At 37.9% G+C, this 19,834-nt stretch overlaps 1 protein-coding gene across 1 annotated transcript in view; it reads right to left on the minus strand.

The window, feature by feature from the left end:
* The window catches only part of brinp2 (bone morphogenetic protein/retinoic acid inducible neural-specific 2), a 105,769-nt gene that overhangs the window by 32,312 nt on the left and 53,623 nt on the right, over window positions 1-19,834 (minus strand). Inside the window, exons 3-5 of the mRNA XM_079877713.1 lie at window positions 13,142-13,332; window positions 11,648-11,829; window positions 3,992-4,097 (exon numbers count right to left, since the gene is read on the minus strand). Coding sequence (XP_079733839.1) covers window positions 3,992-4,097; window positions 11,648-11,829; window positions 13,142-13,332 — 479 coding nt within the window. The remainder of the gene's footprint in view (window positions 1-3,991; window positions 4,098-11,647; window positions 11,830-13,141; window positions 13,333-19,834) is intronic.

Genomic DNA, 19,834 nt, shown 5'->3' on the forward strand with positions numbered 1-19,834 from the left:
GAGAGCATGTAAAGTGGGTCAGAGAGACTGGCAGCCTGACTGCTCTAACAGCATCAGTGATGGGAGTCCTATTTGGGACGGAGAGGTCTGCTATGTCAGCGCAGTAATGGGGTAATGGAATGAATAAAGACCAACAATCTCTGTGGCAAGGTCATTCGGCCGTAAACCTCTGTCATGAACTGCAGGCACGCTGCAGACAGGGAATCAATGCGGCTATTGCGGAATTCTCCCTCCCGATTAGATATTTTGATAGCAGGCAATGGAAGAATTGACATTTGCCTGGGAAACTAATTATTGATTTTCTTGAGCGATTTGGGAACAAGCGGTAACAAGATGGTACAATTGTAAACAGGGTCCAAAATTAATTGTTTGTCACACTTGCCAATTGCAGGTGAGGAAATATAGCTTTTTGTTTTTTACCAGTCATGAATCTGTATTTTGCATTCTGCTTTTTTCCCCCTTCTAAAATAATTATATATATTTATCTCAGAGGTCGCGTTAGACTTCTGCATTGTCCGTCGTAAAAATTCCTTCATAATCTATTTTTGCCCGTCATTTTAATTTTCATATTTTAATGATAATAAGCCATTTAATAGGCTCTATTTTTGTTCACATTTTCATTTTCATTTTCATTATTATTATTATTTTTTTTTAATAAATGCTGTTCTATTGAACTTTCTATTCATAAAAGCAATTTTTATGCCACATTAAAGAGCGCCTAAACTGCATTTATTGTTTGAATTTTGTGATAAAATGGACAGAATTAGAAAGCTGAGACTTTTTTCATATCAAAAGTATATATACAGTATATATATTTTTTTACAATTGAAGTCTTTACTGTCACTTTCAAACAATTTCATGCATCTTTGCTGAATAAAGGTATTAATTTCTTTCCAAAAAATAAAACATAAAATAAGAAATAAGAATAAGAATAAGAGCCCATAAGAATAAGAGCCCAGTTAGTTAATTTTGATTGATAATAACATGTAGAGAAATCTATGCAGACATTTTGGAGAGCAGAACCCCTCTGTTCATTTTGATAGATTTGATCTCCAAAGGCCTTCTCATCAATACTCACCTATGAATTACTTATGAAAGCATTCAGTGCTGAATACATTAATCCACCAGCTCTTCCACCACGTACAAGAAAGATTCAGATTTCACAGCCCAGCTGTTGATGCTGAACACCTGCTAATTATATTATGTGAGAAAACGCTCTTCACAGCTTTACCAGGTCTGACATCCTTAAAGAAAGAATCAATGCATTTTGCCTTCATATTCAGCCTTTTTAAATTCCCTTCCCAGTGTGAATATTTATGATGTGTTCCTCAGTATTTATCCGTCGGATTGTGGAAAAACAAGAGACATAATTAGATGCAGTCTTCGTCTTAAGCTTTGGCTTCTGCTGGGTAGAGAGCCAACAGTGTGGGGAGCCTCACAAAAGAGACTGACTTGGATGGCTTTCATACCGGAGACAGCTAAATAGCTGCTCTTGTGCCCCCTCCTCCAGAGTCTCAGCCTTTTTAAAGAGAACGAGAGGAACGTGAATTTTCCCTGTGGATTATTTCAGTCCTCTATGGAATTTTACAGCTTGATGTCCTAATTTGAAGGGGTCTAAATTCTTCTCTCAGAAAGGACACGGCGCTTTGATTGAAAATATCCTGGGAAGCCCCAAAAAGTGAATGAAAGAATGCAGAAAGTGACATGCTCAAATATATTCAAAACTCTTCTAGCTACAACTGCACCCTACATTTTCTTTCCCAAGTCTTAACTCTGCAAAAGATAAGCTTTGGTGCCGAACCCTATGGCTAGCTCATTAAAGTAGTTACACGAATCTGGGCAGCAGGAAACTTGCTTCAGGAGATGCCAGTATTAAGTACTTTGACAATTTAAATGTCAATGTCAAGAAGGCAGTGGAAATTGACGCAGGCCACGTGTATAATTAGCAACGGCTAGAGGCTTAAAACCTTCCTTTTTGCTCTTTTCAGTCCTGTTACTTTTCTCTTTTTCTTTTTTTCTGCTCCTCCAACCACCTCTGACTTGAGGTGACACTGCTGTCACGAGAGTGTGAGTTGAATTAATACAATTATAAATGCCTGTCTTCTGATAACCCTTTACTTGCTTTTAGAAAGCATGGGGACAGTATGAGTATTAGCGAGTCATGTGTTCCTTTAACGGGGTTCGCCCTTGCCAGACTTTTGACTTGGTCCTCATTACAACTTATTCGGACCAAGAACTGGCCACAGAATGTTTGACCGGTGTGTAAATGCACCAATTAGAGTTTGCTTTATTTTTGCGTTTAAAGGTGCTCTAGGTAACTTTTTAACCTTAACTGAACAGCTTCGGAGTCAGTGGAATGGTTATATTACTTATTTCGGGTTGAATGGTGGTGGTTTCGCACCCCCCTGGTGCCCGAGAGCGGAAAAAACTCACTTGCAACTTTGGGACGCGGGTCGGTGTCAGGAAGTATCGCGTGATATCAGGTCTCGTGATGTAACGAATTGCTTGACGGCACTGCACACGTACACGCCCCTATTCAAGCACCGGCGGGCTAGCTATAAGCAAAGGGCAACGATAGATTGAGTTATGGCTGAGGCTGAGCCTGTAAAAAAGAAGCAGAAAGCTAGGAAATCTTTGTCGGAGGACCAACGAAAGAGGAAACGGGAGACTGACCGAGCAAGAAGTCAGACTCGAGTAAATATATCGGACCGGCTTTTTCAGAATGGTGAGAACTGAGAGAAACAGAAGCCTGCAAAACGGATGCTGATCCTGCTGTTGCACTTGTAAGTTAAGTATCTTTGGAATAAACTGTGTTTAATATTTAAATTTCAAGTAATTGCGACCTCAGGATGTTTGCTATTGTCTGTAAAGGTTTTTATTATGATCGCTGTCTGTTAGGGGCTTACTAGTACGCTAGATACTATAACTTTGATGTTAGCATTGTCATAGCAAACACGTTTGATTTCTGTAGTTGTTTGGCCGTTCCTCTGTCGGTTTTATTTGTGTAACTTACACTTTTATTTTATGTCACTAAGTCAACGCGTCTGATAGTAGGCAATATCAGACGCGCAAAATGTTGCACATATCATGATCGAGCTAGAAAAAACGTTCTGATGTTTTCTTAGACAAGCAAAGGTAAACCATCATTCTACCAGATGAACTTATAGACCTTGCTAATATAACTTTAGACAAATATTAGCCTCCGATATATATATTTTTTTATGCTCATGCCCATTCTCCCAAAAACAAACAAACAAACAAACAAACACGAAAGCAGTAGTTCGCCTCGTTCATATCGTTCGTTCCCGGTAAAAATACTAGTATGCATGACAACACAATAAATAAAAAAATCGCCATCAGTTGGAAAGAAAGTATTGCTTTACTTGCCTCGGTAGACATAACTGGTTTTGAAATAGCCGGTTCCTCTGCTCAGCTAGGTTGACAGCTGATCAGCTGGGTTGCTCGTGGCAAGGGGGGAGGGACAACAGTTCGTTTTTACGACAGAGTGTTTGAAAGCATTATACTACCAGACACTAGGGGGAGCTCGTAGAGAAAAAACACTCAGACTTGCATAGTGTCCCTTTAAGGGCAGGGTTGTATGAAACAAATTGTAAAAAAAAAAAAAAAAAAAAATTTGGACTAGTGTGAATTCAAAATGTAACACAGTTGTCTCTGTAAAAAGTGAATTAGTTCAAATTAATTAGTATCAATTATTTCACTAAAATAGCTCAGAAAACAAAGCAAAATCTAATGTCATTTTCCAGTAATCAGATCTACCTCTAAAGTGCTGTTTATTTATTGTTTGTTTGTTTATGTATTTGCCCAACTACTATTTTATTTATTCAGTATATTCTTAATTAAGATCCAGACCATTAATCATGACATGAATTCACTAATACATGTGTCTGCAGTAATTTGCTTGATTGCACTGCAGTTAAGGAATATTTAGTGGTCTCAAAAACAGTCAAATATAACACAACAGCTGTCTTACCTTTTAGATGGATTTTATTTTCGGGGCTGTGCACTAAGACAGAACTGACGGAATCCAGGCTGTCGTAGTTACTGCATCCAAGAGGCCCCGTTCTGGTCTCCGTTACCTAGGAAACAAGGAGATATTTTAATGCCTTATTATCGATGAAATCTTGCACCTGTTTGTTTCTCTTCAGAAGCCGTAGAGTGCTGAGCATATGCAGTTGTCTAAAACAAATCAACACGCCTGTGCAATAAGCCAGAGTCAATATCTAAATGTCACTAAAGCCCATTTCAGCACAGCTCTCCAAAAATGCTCACTTTGCAGAGCGCCATAGAAATAGCAAATTGACTCTATAGTGTTAGGTCCCAATGCATTATTAATTTCAAATCTAGAGAGCGGTGAGTCATGTGCAGTGGCATATTTCTGTTAACGGACTCTAGTGTTAAATATAAGGAGACTTTTATGATTCTAAAATAAGGTGTCTGACCTGCCATCTCAACTGGAACTTTTTATACTGTGGCGATGCACCAGGATTTTTTTTATTTTAAAGGCACACTGTGCAGTTTCCGTTTTTCTCAAACAGCGACCCCTAGAGTCGCTGTGGAGTACTTGTATTTAATGTTAGTGTCGTAAATACCACTCACGCAGAGCCGTCTCTGCACTCTTCCGACCACGCTTTCTTCATTTTCTTCGTCGACTCTGCCATGATTCACGTCTGAAATGCGTGCTAGTGTCTTCCACTGAGGCTGCTTCATATGTTGTTGATGTATGTGACGTCGTGCCATAAAGCAAGTCGTGATTCTCGCGAGATTTGTCGGGGCGCCACCTCTCAAACTTGCATTGCTGGTTTTGCCAGCGCCCCCCCCCCCCCTCCTGAAGACGTCCTTTATTGCTAATTAATATTAAAAGCCTGTGACAATTAAATTATATTTTTCCTGCATTCACAATTTTTTTTGTTTAATTCTCTGAAAAATGCTCTGAAATATCTTGCAAATATTTCACCAGCACAAACAGCTTTCTTCTATTAGATTTTGCCCCACCACTTTTGGAAGCATGGTGCCACCTCACAAAATTTGTGATTTTACACATCATTGTCAGGTCTTTGTCTCAAAATTAAATTCTGTAGCTAATCCAACACTAATCCAACAGAAAAATGCAATGGATTTGGGACCATGTCCTCAAAATCATTAGTTTGGATATTTCAGTTGTGCAATTATATATATATATTCTTCTTCTTCAGAGGATGTTATGATGAATAATTATTTTTGATCTGACGTGGTTCTGAAGTTACTCACCCTACACTGTTACTGTCATTGATTAATGATGGCACATTTTTCACATTAACTCTCCTTCTTAGTGCCACTATTTATTAACACATGGATTTGAACAAATTAATCTTTAAAAAAAAATCTTTAGAGACTGTAATCTAACACTAGAACCATGGATATTAAGTTAAGTCTGTATGATGATGTTGACAGTTTTAGTGTGAAAGCATAAACATTTATCATAATACGGCATGTGCGCATACAGATGCACACTCTATCATTAATTTATGAAATACTGTCTCTTTTCTGAAGTGTCGTACACATGTCCTCCTCCGCACACCGTCCCACTGCAGTATCTCATTAGATCACTTGTCATTTATGATTGCTTACTGCAGCTCAATTGCTCTGATCCCAATAGGACTCCAGGCTGTATACCTCACGCATAAAACCAGACACTAATCCGTGTAACTGTCTTCACAAAACCGGCATTCTTAATGCGGAAATGATTCCAATAATTTCTTTTTTTCATTATTTTTTCATAATAGGTCTTATATACTGAGCCTAACGTACATAGTGAGAGAATTATATATGACGGCTGTAATTGATTTAGAATTTTTTACGTATCCCAAGAAAGTTTCTTATGCTCACCAAGGCTGCATTTATTTTAATCCAAAATACAGTAAAAACAGCAATATTGTGTAAATGATTACATTTTAATTAATTAAATTAAAAGATTATATATACATTCATTATGTTGCACTATAAAGTAGGTCTCTACTGTGCATGAACAAAGAGGATGAATAAAACAAGATACAGCCAGCTATTCCATGCTAAGCCCAACCAAATCTCTAGTTTACTTGTCACCCTGCTGTTTTTACTCCACAAATGTGTATAAGTTTTATCAGCAGCACTTAATATTGCTATCTATTTAAGGAATGATATCATACCTGACAAAACAACCGGATAACACTGAAATCCCACATTTTCCACCCTGCCTCCTCAGAGAGTGTCTTGTTTTGTTGTTGATCTTCTATTTACCGGAGCTGTTTTTCCACAGCTTCCTCTGCATGCTTTTCTTAAGGGCATAACAAAGGAAATGAATACCTGGGGTACAGTACTCTCCTCTCCATTTATCTAACATCTCACATCATCCACATCCCCTGAAAACTCCCACAGACCACATAGTGCAGCCTATTCTTTGTCAATTGAAATGCTGGAGGAATGCATATCAAGTTGACTCATTTGTCAGAAATGCCTCTGCCTCCGCTGTGGAAGGCAAAGTTGGCTAAAGACTGCAGATGCGCTCTGAAAGCAGTTTAGGAGTTCATGACATGTGACAGGATTTTAAGTGCAGATTCTGAGCTTCATTGAATTTGACAGCTTATTTTGATTATACGGCACTGTCAGGTCGCTTGACCAGTGCCAACTATCTAGAGGCGGCTCTTGACATAAATGGTGCAGAGTTCTGAGCTCCCTCCTTTAAATACTAGTGCTCATTTACATTCTGCACTCAGACAAAAAAAAAAAAAAAAGTACTGTGTTGGTGAATGCCATTTTGGTTATGTCACCATTACATATACCACTGTACCGAATTATCATCATATTTATGTACCATAGTATGAAATCTAATAATTGCTATCTTTATATTATGTTTTGGATTCACAAAGAAATGGCTCATAAAAGTCAAAATATTTGGTGATCACAGTAAACTGCTCATGCTGTGTGTATTTGATTCACTAAAAAATAATGATAGTCTGGATTCACAGACAAGGCTTAAACTTAGTCCCAGAATAGAATGTATGTTTGTGCTGCCTTAACTGAAAGCAACTTGCCCTGACATATCTTAAAATCTCAATGTGCACACCAGTAATGTTTTTTTTTTCTTTCTAAGGCACGTTTATAAAAGCTACTGTACTTAAATGTCATAATTTAACTACAGTAAGGCCTACTCCTGGCTCTAAGCCCTGTCTGTGAAACCAGACACATAAGAGTTACTTTTTAGGTAATCATAGTAAACTGGCCATATGTTGTTGATTCATTAAAAAGACCTGTCTCAGAAGAGTCATTTGTAGTACTCATAGGAAACTGCTCATGTTGCATGTTTTTGATTCACTTTAAAGAAACTGCTCATAAGAACCTGACCTGACAGTTTGGTAACTGTAGTAAACTGGTCCCGCTGTATATGTTTTTGAGTCACTAAAAATAACTGGCTACTAAGAATCATTTGCTTGGTAATCATTGTGCATTGCTCATGTTGTATCTTTTTGATTCGCTAAAAATAATTGGACCGTAAGAGTAATTTGTTCTGGAATCGGATTAGACTGGTTGCACTGTGTTTTTGATGCATTAAAAAGAACCGACACATAATAGTCATTTGTATTTTATTGTTCGGATAACACTGGTCTCGATGTGTGTTTTGAGCTGTAGATTTGGTGTTTACTGTTGTGGCATTGCTGAATAGTGCAGGAAACACTGTCAGAGTATTTTAGAATGGTGTTCAGTCCACATTGGCGGAAAGAAAGGTTAACAGAACCAAGTGTGATTGTATGTTTTGCATTGATTCTGTGTAATGTTGTAGTGCCTTTCATTTTCACTCCAGTACCCTTTGGACAAGTGAGACGTCCTTGCGTGTTTAAAGAACTGTCACCTTTAATGACATGTACCTAGTCTTTTAACATGGTCTTTACAATTATATGCTTCTCATGTACTCGGCCATAGCTTTGGCGGTAACTCTGAGATCCGTGTCCTACACAGAGGTGACTGTTAATAGTATGTCATTATGACAAATGGTTATATTACAGAAAGGGGCGAGTGTCTAGTTGTAGATCTGGACTGAACGGAAAACTTTATGAAATCAGACGTAAATGCGCTGATATTGATTCTCCAAAGCAGTGTAAATTTGACCGTTGGGCCAACAGAATCTTGTTGATCTGTGAAGACCAGCTAATCTCAGGACTGTTTGTTCCTGCAAAATCTGATCACCGCTAAACCTGCCTTAGGATCTCAGGCTATTTTTGGTCTTAAGTGGTCTCTGATTACACCAAGGCAAAGTGATGTCCCCCAGAAGCCGCTTCCTGGTGTGCTTTTACACTTCGTTTGTGAGCGGATGGTGTAATTGATCATGCTTTATGGCATTATTGATGAGCTCGCGATAACCCACTTCTGCTGTGGTGCCCAATTCATCAGGCTGATTTGCACACAGGGTGCAGGAAGAAAGCAGTCAAAGGAGGGCCCTATAGCCCCGTAACGTCTCATTAGCTCTCCCCTGACAAAAACACCTGGCAGGACAGACTGCTCCCTAAAGCGATGCTAGAAGGCTCTCTGAAAACATTTCAGGGGTGTACACCAAAACAAGTTCACCGATATGATTCGATGAGGTCAGTCTGTCACAAAGTGTCATTTACTGTTGCCACGGACACTTTTCTCGTGCACAAGCAGGATATTTTATAATATGTTTACAAAATGGTACATCTATGCTAATTTGAATAACGTGATGTATTTTGCAATCCCGATCCACAGAGCTTCACATCTAGTGCACATTTGCTGCAAATAAATGCAGATGTGTGTGTAGGTCCGTGGTCATATTGAAATGAAATCGTACATGTTAAATTGAACTTCTCCGCAGATGTTGTGTAGGGAAAGCTCAGCCTAATGAAAAGCATGTCGAAGCCCAAAAAGAAAGTCATTATCTTCCCACAGAGCCATCGTTCCTGTTCCTATTTCATCTTGCTTCCATTTCACACACTTTTTTTTTAGGCTAAAACTTTTCTTCACAGGATTGAATGCACTGTGTAGAAAGTTTGCCTTTGAAAGTATTTGACAGAGCTTGAAAATGGCATAGTTCATTTTGACTAGCCAGCATTAGTGTGACTAACAAAAGACGGTCACAGCATCCAGGAATATTGCATGGTCAGCTTTTGCGACGTTGGCGAGTGTGCTTTGGATCGATTGCGGTGAAAATATGTTTATGTAATTTGTATTCATAAACATATTAACAAAAGCTCATTTTGTCATCATTTTTTCCTGCTTACCCTCTAAAGCAGTCTTGAGTATTTAAAAAAGACACTATATAAATAAAAAAACGTATTATGATCTTCTACCAAGTGAGAAATATGCTTTGAGAAAGCATCTCCAACCCCGACAGAAATATTTCTTATTTAAACTATAACATACAAGCAGGAGCATATCTTGATTGAAAGTCAATGATTTTGTCTCAGTTCAGCAGCATAATGTCATGCAGAGCTCCCTCTGAAGAAATCATGATGTTACAGTCACCAGCATTTCTACACCCACTCAGCAGCTGCGAGTAAGTCCAAGGGCCACTTGACACATCATGGAAATGGCATTGCTGCAAATGTAAGAACCTTAATTGCTAAAGATTTACCATGGCAACAAACATACATCTCAAACACCTATACGACTGACACTGATAAACAATAATCAGCATGCATAGAGAAACTACAGAGAACTGGAAAACTTTTACATTCAAAGATTTAAATTAAGTTAATTATCACTCTGAAATGTCAGCTAGAACAAACCGACATTGGCTCATTGAAAAATGGCCCTTTGGCTACATTTTTGTGCAAACATCCAAAAACGTACCTATACAGTATATACAATTCATTGCAGATTCCAGCTGAAATGACCACTAGTGGCAGTAAAACATTTTTCATTAGTTTTCACACAAATTATAATTATAGGGGAGATTATTAATTAATAAAGATTTATATTCTTGTGTTTCCTTGCACAATACTATGTTATGACCTCAAAACACTTTCAATACATCTTGACGTTTGCAGCACATAATCAACTCCATAGACTCCAAATATTCGATTGTCATTCCCACAGCCATCTACGCGAGTGAGACCTGGAAATCGTCAGCAAGCATCCCTAAACGTCTTCCGACAACGATGTCTTTGGCAAATACTCCGAATCTCATACTGCGACCATGTCAGCAACGAGGAAATCTACCGAAGAACTGTTACCCACTCCTTGGCTGATGTCGTCACCAAGCGTTGTTTTTGTTTCACTGGCTATACTCTTCGCCTATTCTCGGAACGATTAACAAAGATGGCCATGTCATGGATGCCATCACACGGGAAGCAGAAGCAAGGACACCAGAGACAAACATGGCACCGTACATTCATCGAAGACTTACGCACAGTCGACCTATCATGGGACAAAGCCAAAACGGTTAAAGGAGAACTCCGGTCAATTTTAACATTGAGCTCATTTTTTTGTAAATTTGGAGTGCTGTCAGTACAGAGAACAACGACAAAAATCGGTGTTGCCTACATCGTGTTATCCTCTTTTTAAAATTTGCACCCTGTTGACTTCGATGGGGCAAGTTTTAAACCTGCTTTTAGCCTCTTAACATCCTTGATGTGTCATTACAAGTGCCCAGCCATGTGAGTGATTCCTTTAGAGTTAACACGGGTGAATCTGACTGCAGTAGATGTGAAAGATATGAATAAAAATGATGTTAATTCAGCCAGCGCACATACCTGTATTTTCTTCCTGTTTTCTGTTGAAGTCCACAGTAGTCGATTGTCGAGTTCACGCGCGTGATAACCTATGCACGTGAACTCGACAATCGACTACTGTGGACTTCGACCGAAAACAGGATGTAAATACAGGTACAGTATGTGCGCTGGCTGAATTAACATCATTTTTATGTACTGACAGCACTCCAAATTTACAAAAAAATGAGCTCAATGTTAAAATTGACCAGAGTTCTCCTTTAAGACCGATTGAGCCTGCTGGCAATTGCTTTGCGCCCAATGCATCACACGGTGCAGGCAAATCTAAGTCTAAGTCTAAATTAACAACTTTTTGATTGTTCAGCTGACAGCTTTCCGGAAAAAAAAAAACCTTGAAAAAAAAAAAAAAAAAAAAAAAAAACTTTCAGCAGACAAAAACTCTATAAATCAGTTTTTAAAGTTGTGAGTTGTGAAAATGATATAATTTTTGGCCCTTATACAGTGTTATACAATGACTGTAAGTCTATCCTTCACACCACACACATTTCCATCCATGTTAAATTCAATATGGGGTCTAACCTGACTAAGGTCTATATGTATGGCTTTTTTGGCATAGTAAACTTGCTCATTATCTCACCTGGTACTACAGGGTTTAATGTAACTGCAGCATTAACCTTTTAGCACCACTCACTGGACATTCAATTTTCGAACTGTCACGAAACGTACAACAGCCAACATAAAATGTTGCCAGATTCACATTCATCTGTTTCTGAGAAAATTGTGCATTCTTTTAGTGCCATCCACTGGATGTTTCGTCAAGAAGCAACATAATCTAATTTAGCAGAAATGTCGCCACCGGCACGGCACCAGACTCATTTTCCAATGAGTCTGGTTTGGATTAGAAAGGAAGAAGCTGAGTCGTCTGTTACCTTGATGGCAGATGTAGCGATCTGCAGGTGGTGGAGTCTTCGTAGGGTGCTCTCCCTGTCTGTGAAGTATGACGCCGCCAACTGGTGCAAGACTTCTAGGGAGACCACAGAGCTGTTTCCGTTGCCCTCTGACTTTCTGCTCAGCTTCTGTTTGTCCAAGAAGATCGTGAGTGATTCCTCCCCTTAGGAAAGATGCATGCAAAAACCAAACCATGAGACCAAATATATAAAGTCTTCACTTTCCAAAGACAATGTTCAACAAATCAATGGTGAGTTCTGCTCTGAGTCTGACTGTCAGAGTGTACTATCATATGTCTTTCGTACAGTCGTTTAACATGAACTGTGGATGAGTTTTTCAAGGCTTCGTTAAATATGAATCACAGAAGTTAAGGCAGAGAAGGAATAATGATTTTGAAGGAAGGAAAAGGGCACACACGAAAGGGTTTTTTTTTATCCCAAAGGGAGGTTGTTATAATCGTACATTTCTTCTGAAGATCAATTTTAGATTTTTTTTTAATATAAATGCTATTTTTGATCTGTGGCTCAGCCTGAAATTCAGATAAATAATCATTTCAGTGCGGAGGAGCATCTCCTGTACCTATATGTGTTGAGCTTGAGTGTAGTTATTAGTTTCAGTCTGATTAGTATGCACGCAATAGCACAGTCCCCCCATTTCCTTTGCTTTGAGTCGTTAATTACCAGCGTTCACTCTAGCTTTACCACTTCATTTGTCTCCCCTGTCGCTGAAGTTCTGCAGCTTCACTGCATACATACACCAATAAGTGACATCATAATTAGTGTCAGTAACGTGCAACATTTTGCAAGAGACACACTGAAAGGTTTGAACCCACCACTGGGACAGTCTGCCCTACTTATTATTTTGGTGCCAGAGGGAGAAGAGAAAATGAATGTCTGCTAATGGCTAAACGTATGCCAAGGATGTCAGAATCTGTATGAATAGTAAACATATGCTTTTATTTTTTATTTTATTATTGTAATTTTCTTTTAAATGCCGGAAACTTTCCCTGAAGCCTATAACACACTGAATTCTTAATATTCTATCATGACTTTCAAAACACCTCAATATATCCTTTTTATATATATAATTGCTGCTTAATACCTTCCTGCCCATATTAATTGAGAGACTACATGAAATATTTGTACTTAAAGAAAATCAGTAATACTAAATTATCCATTGCATAAAAATTCATTTGTCACACCGCGTGACCATTTTCAACCATTGACCATTGAACTAGTTAAGACAAAAAATATGATTAAAAAGGAAAAAGATTTCAAATAAATGATGACTGGACCTAAGATAAACACTTTCTTTTTTTATGTTCATATATAAACTGTAATTTTGATGGTGACTAAAACTACCCATATATAAGTTGTACAGAAAGAATATGTTACCAAAATCCCAAGTTAAAATAACTTTAAAAGCATTTTTAAAATTCACCTTTAACATAGATCTCATCTACAATATTGGCTTACCTCCCAATGTGGCTGATACCAAGAAATGAGTGCCATATTTCTTGATCAGATTTTCATGGATTTGCTGAAGGCTCGGCCTTCTCCCCAGTAGCCTGAGGTTGCGTAAAAACTCGGGTGCCAAAGGCAGCGGGGCTTTGAAAAAGTCTCTCTTCTCTGTCACCAAGCTGTTGACTTTCCAGTGACTAAACTCCCTGCAAGACAAAACAAACAAAGTTAAGTGCTTTAATGCATGTAGTGAATTTTGTAACCCATTTTTTCGTCGGTCATTGGTAGAACAGGAAACCGCACGTCTGTGTGTGCGCACAAGGTGCGAGAGCAAGAGAAAATGCTGATATGAGCAGAAAATAAAGCATGCATAAATATTGCATGGTGCTGAATATTGATGCACCTCATCGTAATGCGGGACAAACATGATTCAGGCCCATAAACACAATAGAGCTTACATGATGCAACTGACAGCCTTTGTAACTCTGGCATCATGCCTGCACATACATCTTTCAAAACACTCTCTGTATCTACAGAGAGATCTGTGCATTTTATAAAACCAATAACAACCCCCGGTCACTGTTTTTCTAGAGTTATGTACACAGAACAAAGCTTGCACTTCCGTGAAGATGCTACCCAAAGGAATCGTCTTTTGGGCTTAATACGGTTCGTGAAAATCTCTAAGAGTTAATTAACGAAAGCAGTGGCTGTCCGACCATTAGCTAATGATGATAGATGGTCTTAATTAAAGGCCTTTAGCACCAGCTGATAGCACCTGGAACTCTGCTGGGGAGTGGGACACTATCACCCAAAACGCTCAGCTTTTCAATACTCCCATACTAGGGGGCCACCGCACCTGGGTATCATTTCAAGGGCTTGCTGTAATTTAACTTCTCGCATTCATTGTTTTTATTGTATCTGTCAGACTGGTTTCTGCCTTAAGCTTTAAAGTCACCATGAAATCAAAATGGACAATTTTTATTTTTCATGGAAGATTGAAGTATTTATTATAAATGATTTATCCATGCACATACTTTTTTTTTCATTCATGTGCCCTCATTATCTTTAATCAAGATAACCTCCCCTCCCACTTGAAAAGACATCTCCTCTCTGATGACGTGTTTACTGGTGTGAGGGCGGGACAACCTGTCACTCATGAGATCACAGCAATAACAAACCACAATAATCCAACCAATGGACAAAGTCCCACCATACATTTGTTCTTTTCAAGAAGCCAATTCACTCGAATATATGTCACAAAAGGGAGGAAAAGACTATCGTAATTTCTGTTTAATGCGATTTTAACTTTAAGGCTCCATCTGTACAGCACACACACATACACCCGAAAGAGAGAACTGCTGATCTGCAACACCTCGCTCTGGTGGATTAAAACTGGGTCTTCTGGCCCGTTTGTATGAGCCTGCCAATCAAGCAGAGGACGGCAGGTGCGCTTTATGAAAATAGGTCTTCACCTCTCAAACTTTCACTCATTAAAACAGACACACGCCTTTATCGGATGCATATAATGAATGCTCTGTCCTCTGCTCAACGATGGACTGAATAGCAAAGTCATTGTTACTACTTTAGAATTCCTCATAGATGGTGGTTAGTGCTATGCAGAGTTTGGTGAATGAAGGAGGGGAAGTCTGAATAGCAATTAGAGTCTCTTTCATTTCCCCTGTGAACCCGTGCTGGCTGTGCATTTTGCAGCCGTGTTTGTGCTCAGCACAATAATAGTTGCCTCACAACACTTCTGCGCTAATTTGAGACAGTTAAATATTTCCTCCAAGAGAACCTTAAACCATTTTCTAGGACAAAATATATATTACTTGTCAAGTAGTCAGTGCTGTTTTACAGCCATTTTTAAAAAATCTTTTTGTAGTAAATTGAGCAATGCTGTTAATGGGATAAAGTATTGTGTTGTTCGCTGAGGTTTTGTTTTTTCCAAGTCAAGAAGCAGAGGCTCTGATTTTACATTGAAATTAGCTTGAATCTTGATTACTCACCAGGAATCTCAGTGCTAAATGCTTTAATTAGATTTTTTCTAGTTTGGTGCCTTTAGGTCCTCTAATAATACATTTTAATAGAAAATACAAATTCCTGTAACTCCAGCTGAGAAACTAATGAGCATGGCCTTATTTAAATATACTTACAGATATCATGATGACATATTAAAGGTTATTCATATTGCTGTGTGATGACAGTTGTAAAGGTTTTTATGAATATGTTCAAATTAGATTAATTAAGAATATTTCAAAGACCCGATTCGTTCATGAAAGAGAAAGAGTGAATGTCAAGATTTTCAGTGAATAATGACTTAACTTTCAGTCTGTTTCATACACAAAGCTATCTAATGACTGAAGACGACTTGGAATAAAGAGCCATATACTGTAGATGACTTTTATGATAGTTTTACGGTGCCTTTGAAAAATTGGAGATTCCAGTCCTCATTAATTTTCATTACATGAAAAGATTTGGCAGGATATTCACCTAAAGATTAGTCTTTTGTCCTCCATAAATGAAAATTCTACTATTTAGAACAATATGGGTGACTAAATCTAGGTTTTGTATTTCTAGTTTTGTTGTTGTTGTTGTTGTTGTTTGCAGCAAAGCCATAAAATAATCATTTTGGGTTCCTCCAAGAACCTTTAAGAGTGTACTACTTTATCTGCAGTGGCAGGACATTCCATTCCATGGACATCATGTTCCCTCTAATGACCTTCACACTTTGCCTCAGTATGAAATCAGATCAGAACTGACATGAATTAGACTGGAGTGACAGACTATCAGGCTCTCAGTGCTTCTGAGAAATATTTGCTCCCAGTGCATCTTGGACTTTTGTTCATCTAAAATAAAATAGGAACTTCTTGTCAACTAAAGTACTGTAAGTATGATATATTGCCTCCCTACTGCCCACATTTACTGAACCCTTTACAAAAATGTCCAATGTTTCACTCTTGTGCATGTCCTCCAAAATTGCTTTGCAGATTTACAGTCTTTGTTTTTTCCCCTACACTGTTAAAATGTTTTGTCAGGTAACCTAAAATATGCTTCATGTGGTAACATCTAAACTATCCAGTTTGATTTAAATCAAAAATATTATTTAATAATACACTAGATTATACAAGTGAAAACAATTTTAAGGGTTAGGTCAGGAAATAGCTCCGTAAGCTAACAACAGCACATTTTCATTTTTTCAGTGTTCTGTAGAATGTGGAACCAATTTGAAGATAATTATAATTATAGCTCAAAGACTTGTGGCAACTAATATACTGTCTATTTTAGAATAGTGTTAAAGCACAGTAGGTCCAGTGTGGTAAATCACTGAAGTAAAACAAATCAGAAACAGGCTTTACACAAGTATGTCCAAAGCTTGTCCCAATTATGTGTTTTGAAAAACCTAAAATTAAACGATGCCACGTTTTCAACAGATGGCAATTGAATCACTCTAAACAGTTTGTTCACCTATTCAGCCAAAAGCTTAAAATGTCACAATCTGTCTAAACGTCCCATTCTGTCTTTGCTCTCCTTTTATTTTTCTCTTTAAACCCTTCGTTTAATGCAAAACTTCAAAGGCTTCTGTTTAGTGAACTAAAACATTGGCACATGCTGCTTTTTTAAGGGCATCATCTAGAAAATAAGCTTAGGAACCCCTCCCACCAGGCGCTGCATTGTATTGTGAAAGCAGCTTTAACTATAGATTTTTAAAGAAGGATTAGTTGCCAAAGTTAAGCAAATAAGAAATGACAAAATCATGCTTTTAGCAAAAAACAGAACTACACAATGCAAAAACAAAATTAAACTGCTCAACAAAAACTTTGCACGCCAAGCATCAATATAGAGAGTGAAATTTTGCTCAATCTGTGGAAGCTCAAACAATGTTTATCAAATGCTTCTGAAATATTCTTTGGTGAGTGATTGAAGTGGTAAATTGCATCAAGTCAACAGAACACAAAAGCAATTCTTTTCAAGCCCATGCATCGCCTTTTTCACATTATAATTCCATGCAAGCATCTCCGAGATTGCCATCCATTTGGCTTATTAATTCTACTTTGTTGACCAGCGTCACCCACATGATTCAGCTTGTGTGTTTTCTATGAAAACATCACATTTCATCTCAATTGCTTATGGTTTACACATGTCTTTGTGTTTGATTTCTTTTGCAGATACTCGTTGCCTTTAGAAACCAGCTGCTACCAGGTTACTAAATCCCAATGGAGCAGCTCCCTGCTGGTCGTCATTGCCGTCACCTTGTGCAGCACCATTGGTGTGATGGTCTACAGATAATAGCACGAATGGGAGCTAACACATCATCTCAAGGCTCCACATGGGAAGGGTCGTGCGTCATGGTCCTATAATCATCAATGTTACTTGTAGTAGTACTTGTAGTATTCCTTGTCCAAATCTTTTAAAGGTGAATTAGTCAAGTTTTACGCATAAATGAATGGTGCTGAAAAATTATAAATAAATAATACATGAAAAATATAAAATAAATAAAAATGTAACTAAATTGCTTTGTGACATAAATTATATAACATTAAATAACGTTCAATTTGTTAACATTCGTAGTGTATTGGGTATGATGAACTAGCCTGGGAAAACCCAGACAAACTTCCGGCAAATTTAGATTTGCTCTGCAAGTAGTCTGGCAAAGAGCCCATTCAAGCCCATTTCTAATCCGTCCAAATCGAGGCACCAATCAGAAACGTTGAGGCGGGCTTTACACGATGACGATCGCTCTGATTGGTTTTAGGTCTATCCAATTGCGCCCAGAGGCATTTGAGCGACGTCCGTTGGTGAAGCGCACTAACTTTTAAATGCATTATTATATTCAAATTGCAAACACATGAGGACAGTCTCCATGAAAGACCCACTGGCAGATGAACGTGCTACTACATTTCTCTCCGAAATGGTAGGAAATTAAATTAGATTTAATAGAGGATTTTAACTGTGACAAGATGATTGACAGGGCAGTTTACGTGACAGGATGCACGCTACAGATCCGTCCGATAAAGATGACGAAGTAGTATGTGACAAAGCTTGCCTACTTTTTTGCTACACATTCAAAAGTAAATACATTTTCTTCACAAAAAGAGTACATACTTTTATGGCGTAGTGTAACTTAGGTGAATTGGGACGCAGCATATGGCTTTACACGATGCTGATCGCTCTGTTTGGTTTTAGGTCTATCCAATTGCGCCCAGAGGCATTTGAGCGACGTCCGTTGGTGACGCCCCTTTGGAAATGAGTTATTAATGAAGCTTTGCCAGACCATAACTCAGTTACTATTGAGAATGGTCTGGTTTTAACTAGGCTAATGATGAACTTGAAAATGTATTAATCTGGATTAATGTTAATTTATAAATATTATATTGCCCATTAGTCAGTCATTATATTCATAACCTATCAAGTCATGTTAATTCATTCAACTTATTTACATTTAATACAAAAAAGCGTTTGTATATGTAGAAATCAATGTGAACCTAGATTAATTGCTGTGCCTTCATTCATTGTTACTTCATGATACATAATGCATGAAATAATGTTAATGAATTGAACATAACTGTCAAATATTAACATAAATTAAACATACTAATGAAAGTGAGCAGTAAAGTATTTTGACATCAGTGACTGAAAACCTTTAAATTTCTGTGGTGGTAAATTCAAAACATCTACCATATCAGGCAGTGCAACATAAGAAGAAAATTACTGCAAACACCATTTGATATTTTGATCTGTTATTGTGATACATAACACAAAATATCAATATCTAATTTTTGGAAATCCATTGTTTGGGATGAGACATCAAGCAAATTCAAATGCAAGTTACACCTTTTAAAGCAGATATCTCTGTTTTGATTACACTGGTCTATAGCCAAAATGCTTCTGAAATAAATGTGGTCAAACTTTACTAACTCTGGGTCACTGAGAACGAAAATTATCCTTAAAATTGTTGATTGGCCCTAGTTTTCAAGATATGCTATTGGGTCAGTACACAAAGCTTGACTTGGGATTGGCAGATGACAAGTGAGTAATAAAGGGAAGGGATCTCAATTTTAACCAGAAATGACTAAAATACATCTTTGACGGGATCTATGAATAAATCTCTGACTATGGATAGTACTTGCTTTTTAGGTAAAACAATGAATGATGCAATCTGAAGTTGGTATTGCATCATATGATATGAATGCCATCATGTTATTCCTAAGTCATGGATGATGCAATCACAACAAAGCTTACATCACAACATATTGCTGTATATCAGCTCTAGAAATCATACAGCAAGGGTGCAAAACTCAATTCCTGAAGGGCCACAGCCCTGCAGAGTTCAGTTCCAACCCTGCTACAACACACATGCCTGTTAGTTTTCAAATAAACCTGAAGGACTTGATGAGCTGGATCAGGTATGTTTAACTCTGCAGGGTTGTGTGTGGCCCTCCAGGAACTGAGTTTTGAACACCCAGTCATACGGTGCTATGCTGTCTTATATGTCGGTGTTTAATTGTGCAACAGGACATATTTCTGTTTGGCCAAAGTGAGCAGAGATGCCTCATACTTATGTGAACAGTGCAGGTAACTTCAAATGGAGCAAATTGAGCCCATCAATCCTTGCAGTAGGGCTGTCACTTTTGAGAAACATCAAATTAGAACGGGTATCAAATTTCAAGCAATGTATTTCGAATATATTCGAATATCTACGGACTATAA

This window comes from Squalius cephalus (assembly GCF_949319135.1).
Source record: "Squalius cephalus genome assembly, chromosome: 7".
NCBI classification, from domain to species: Eukaryota; Metazoa; Chordata; class Actinopteri; order Cypriniformes; family Leuciscidae; genus Squalius; species Squalius cephalus.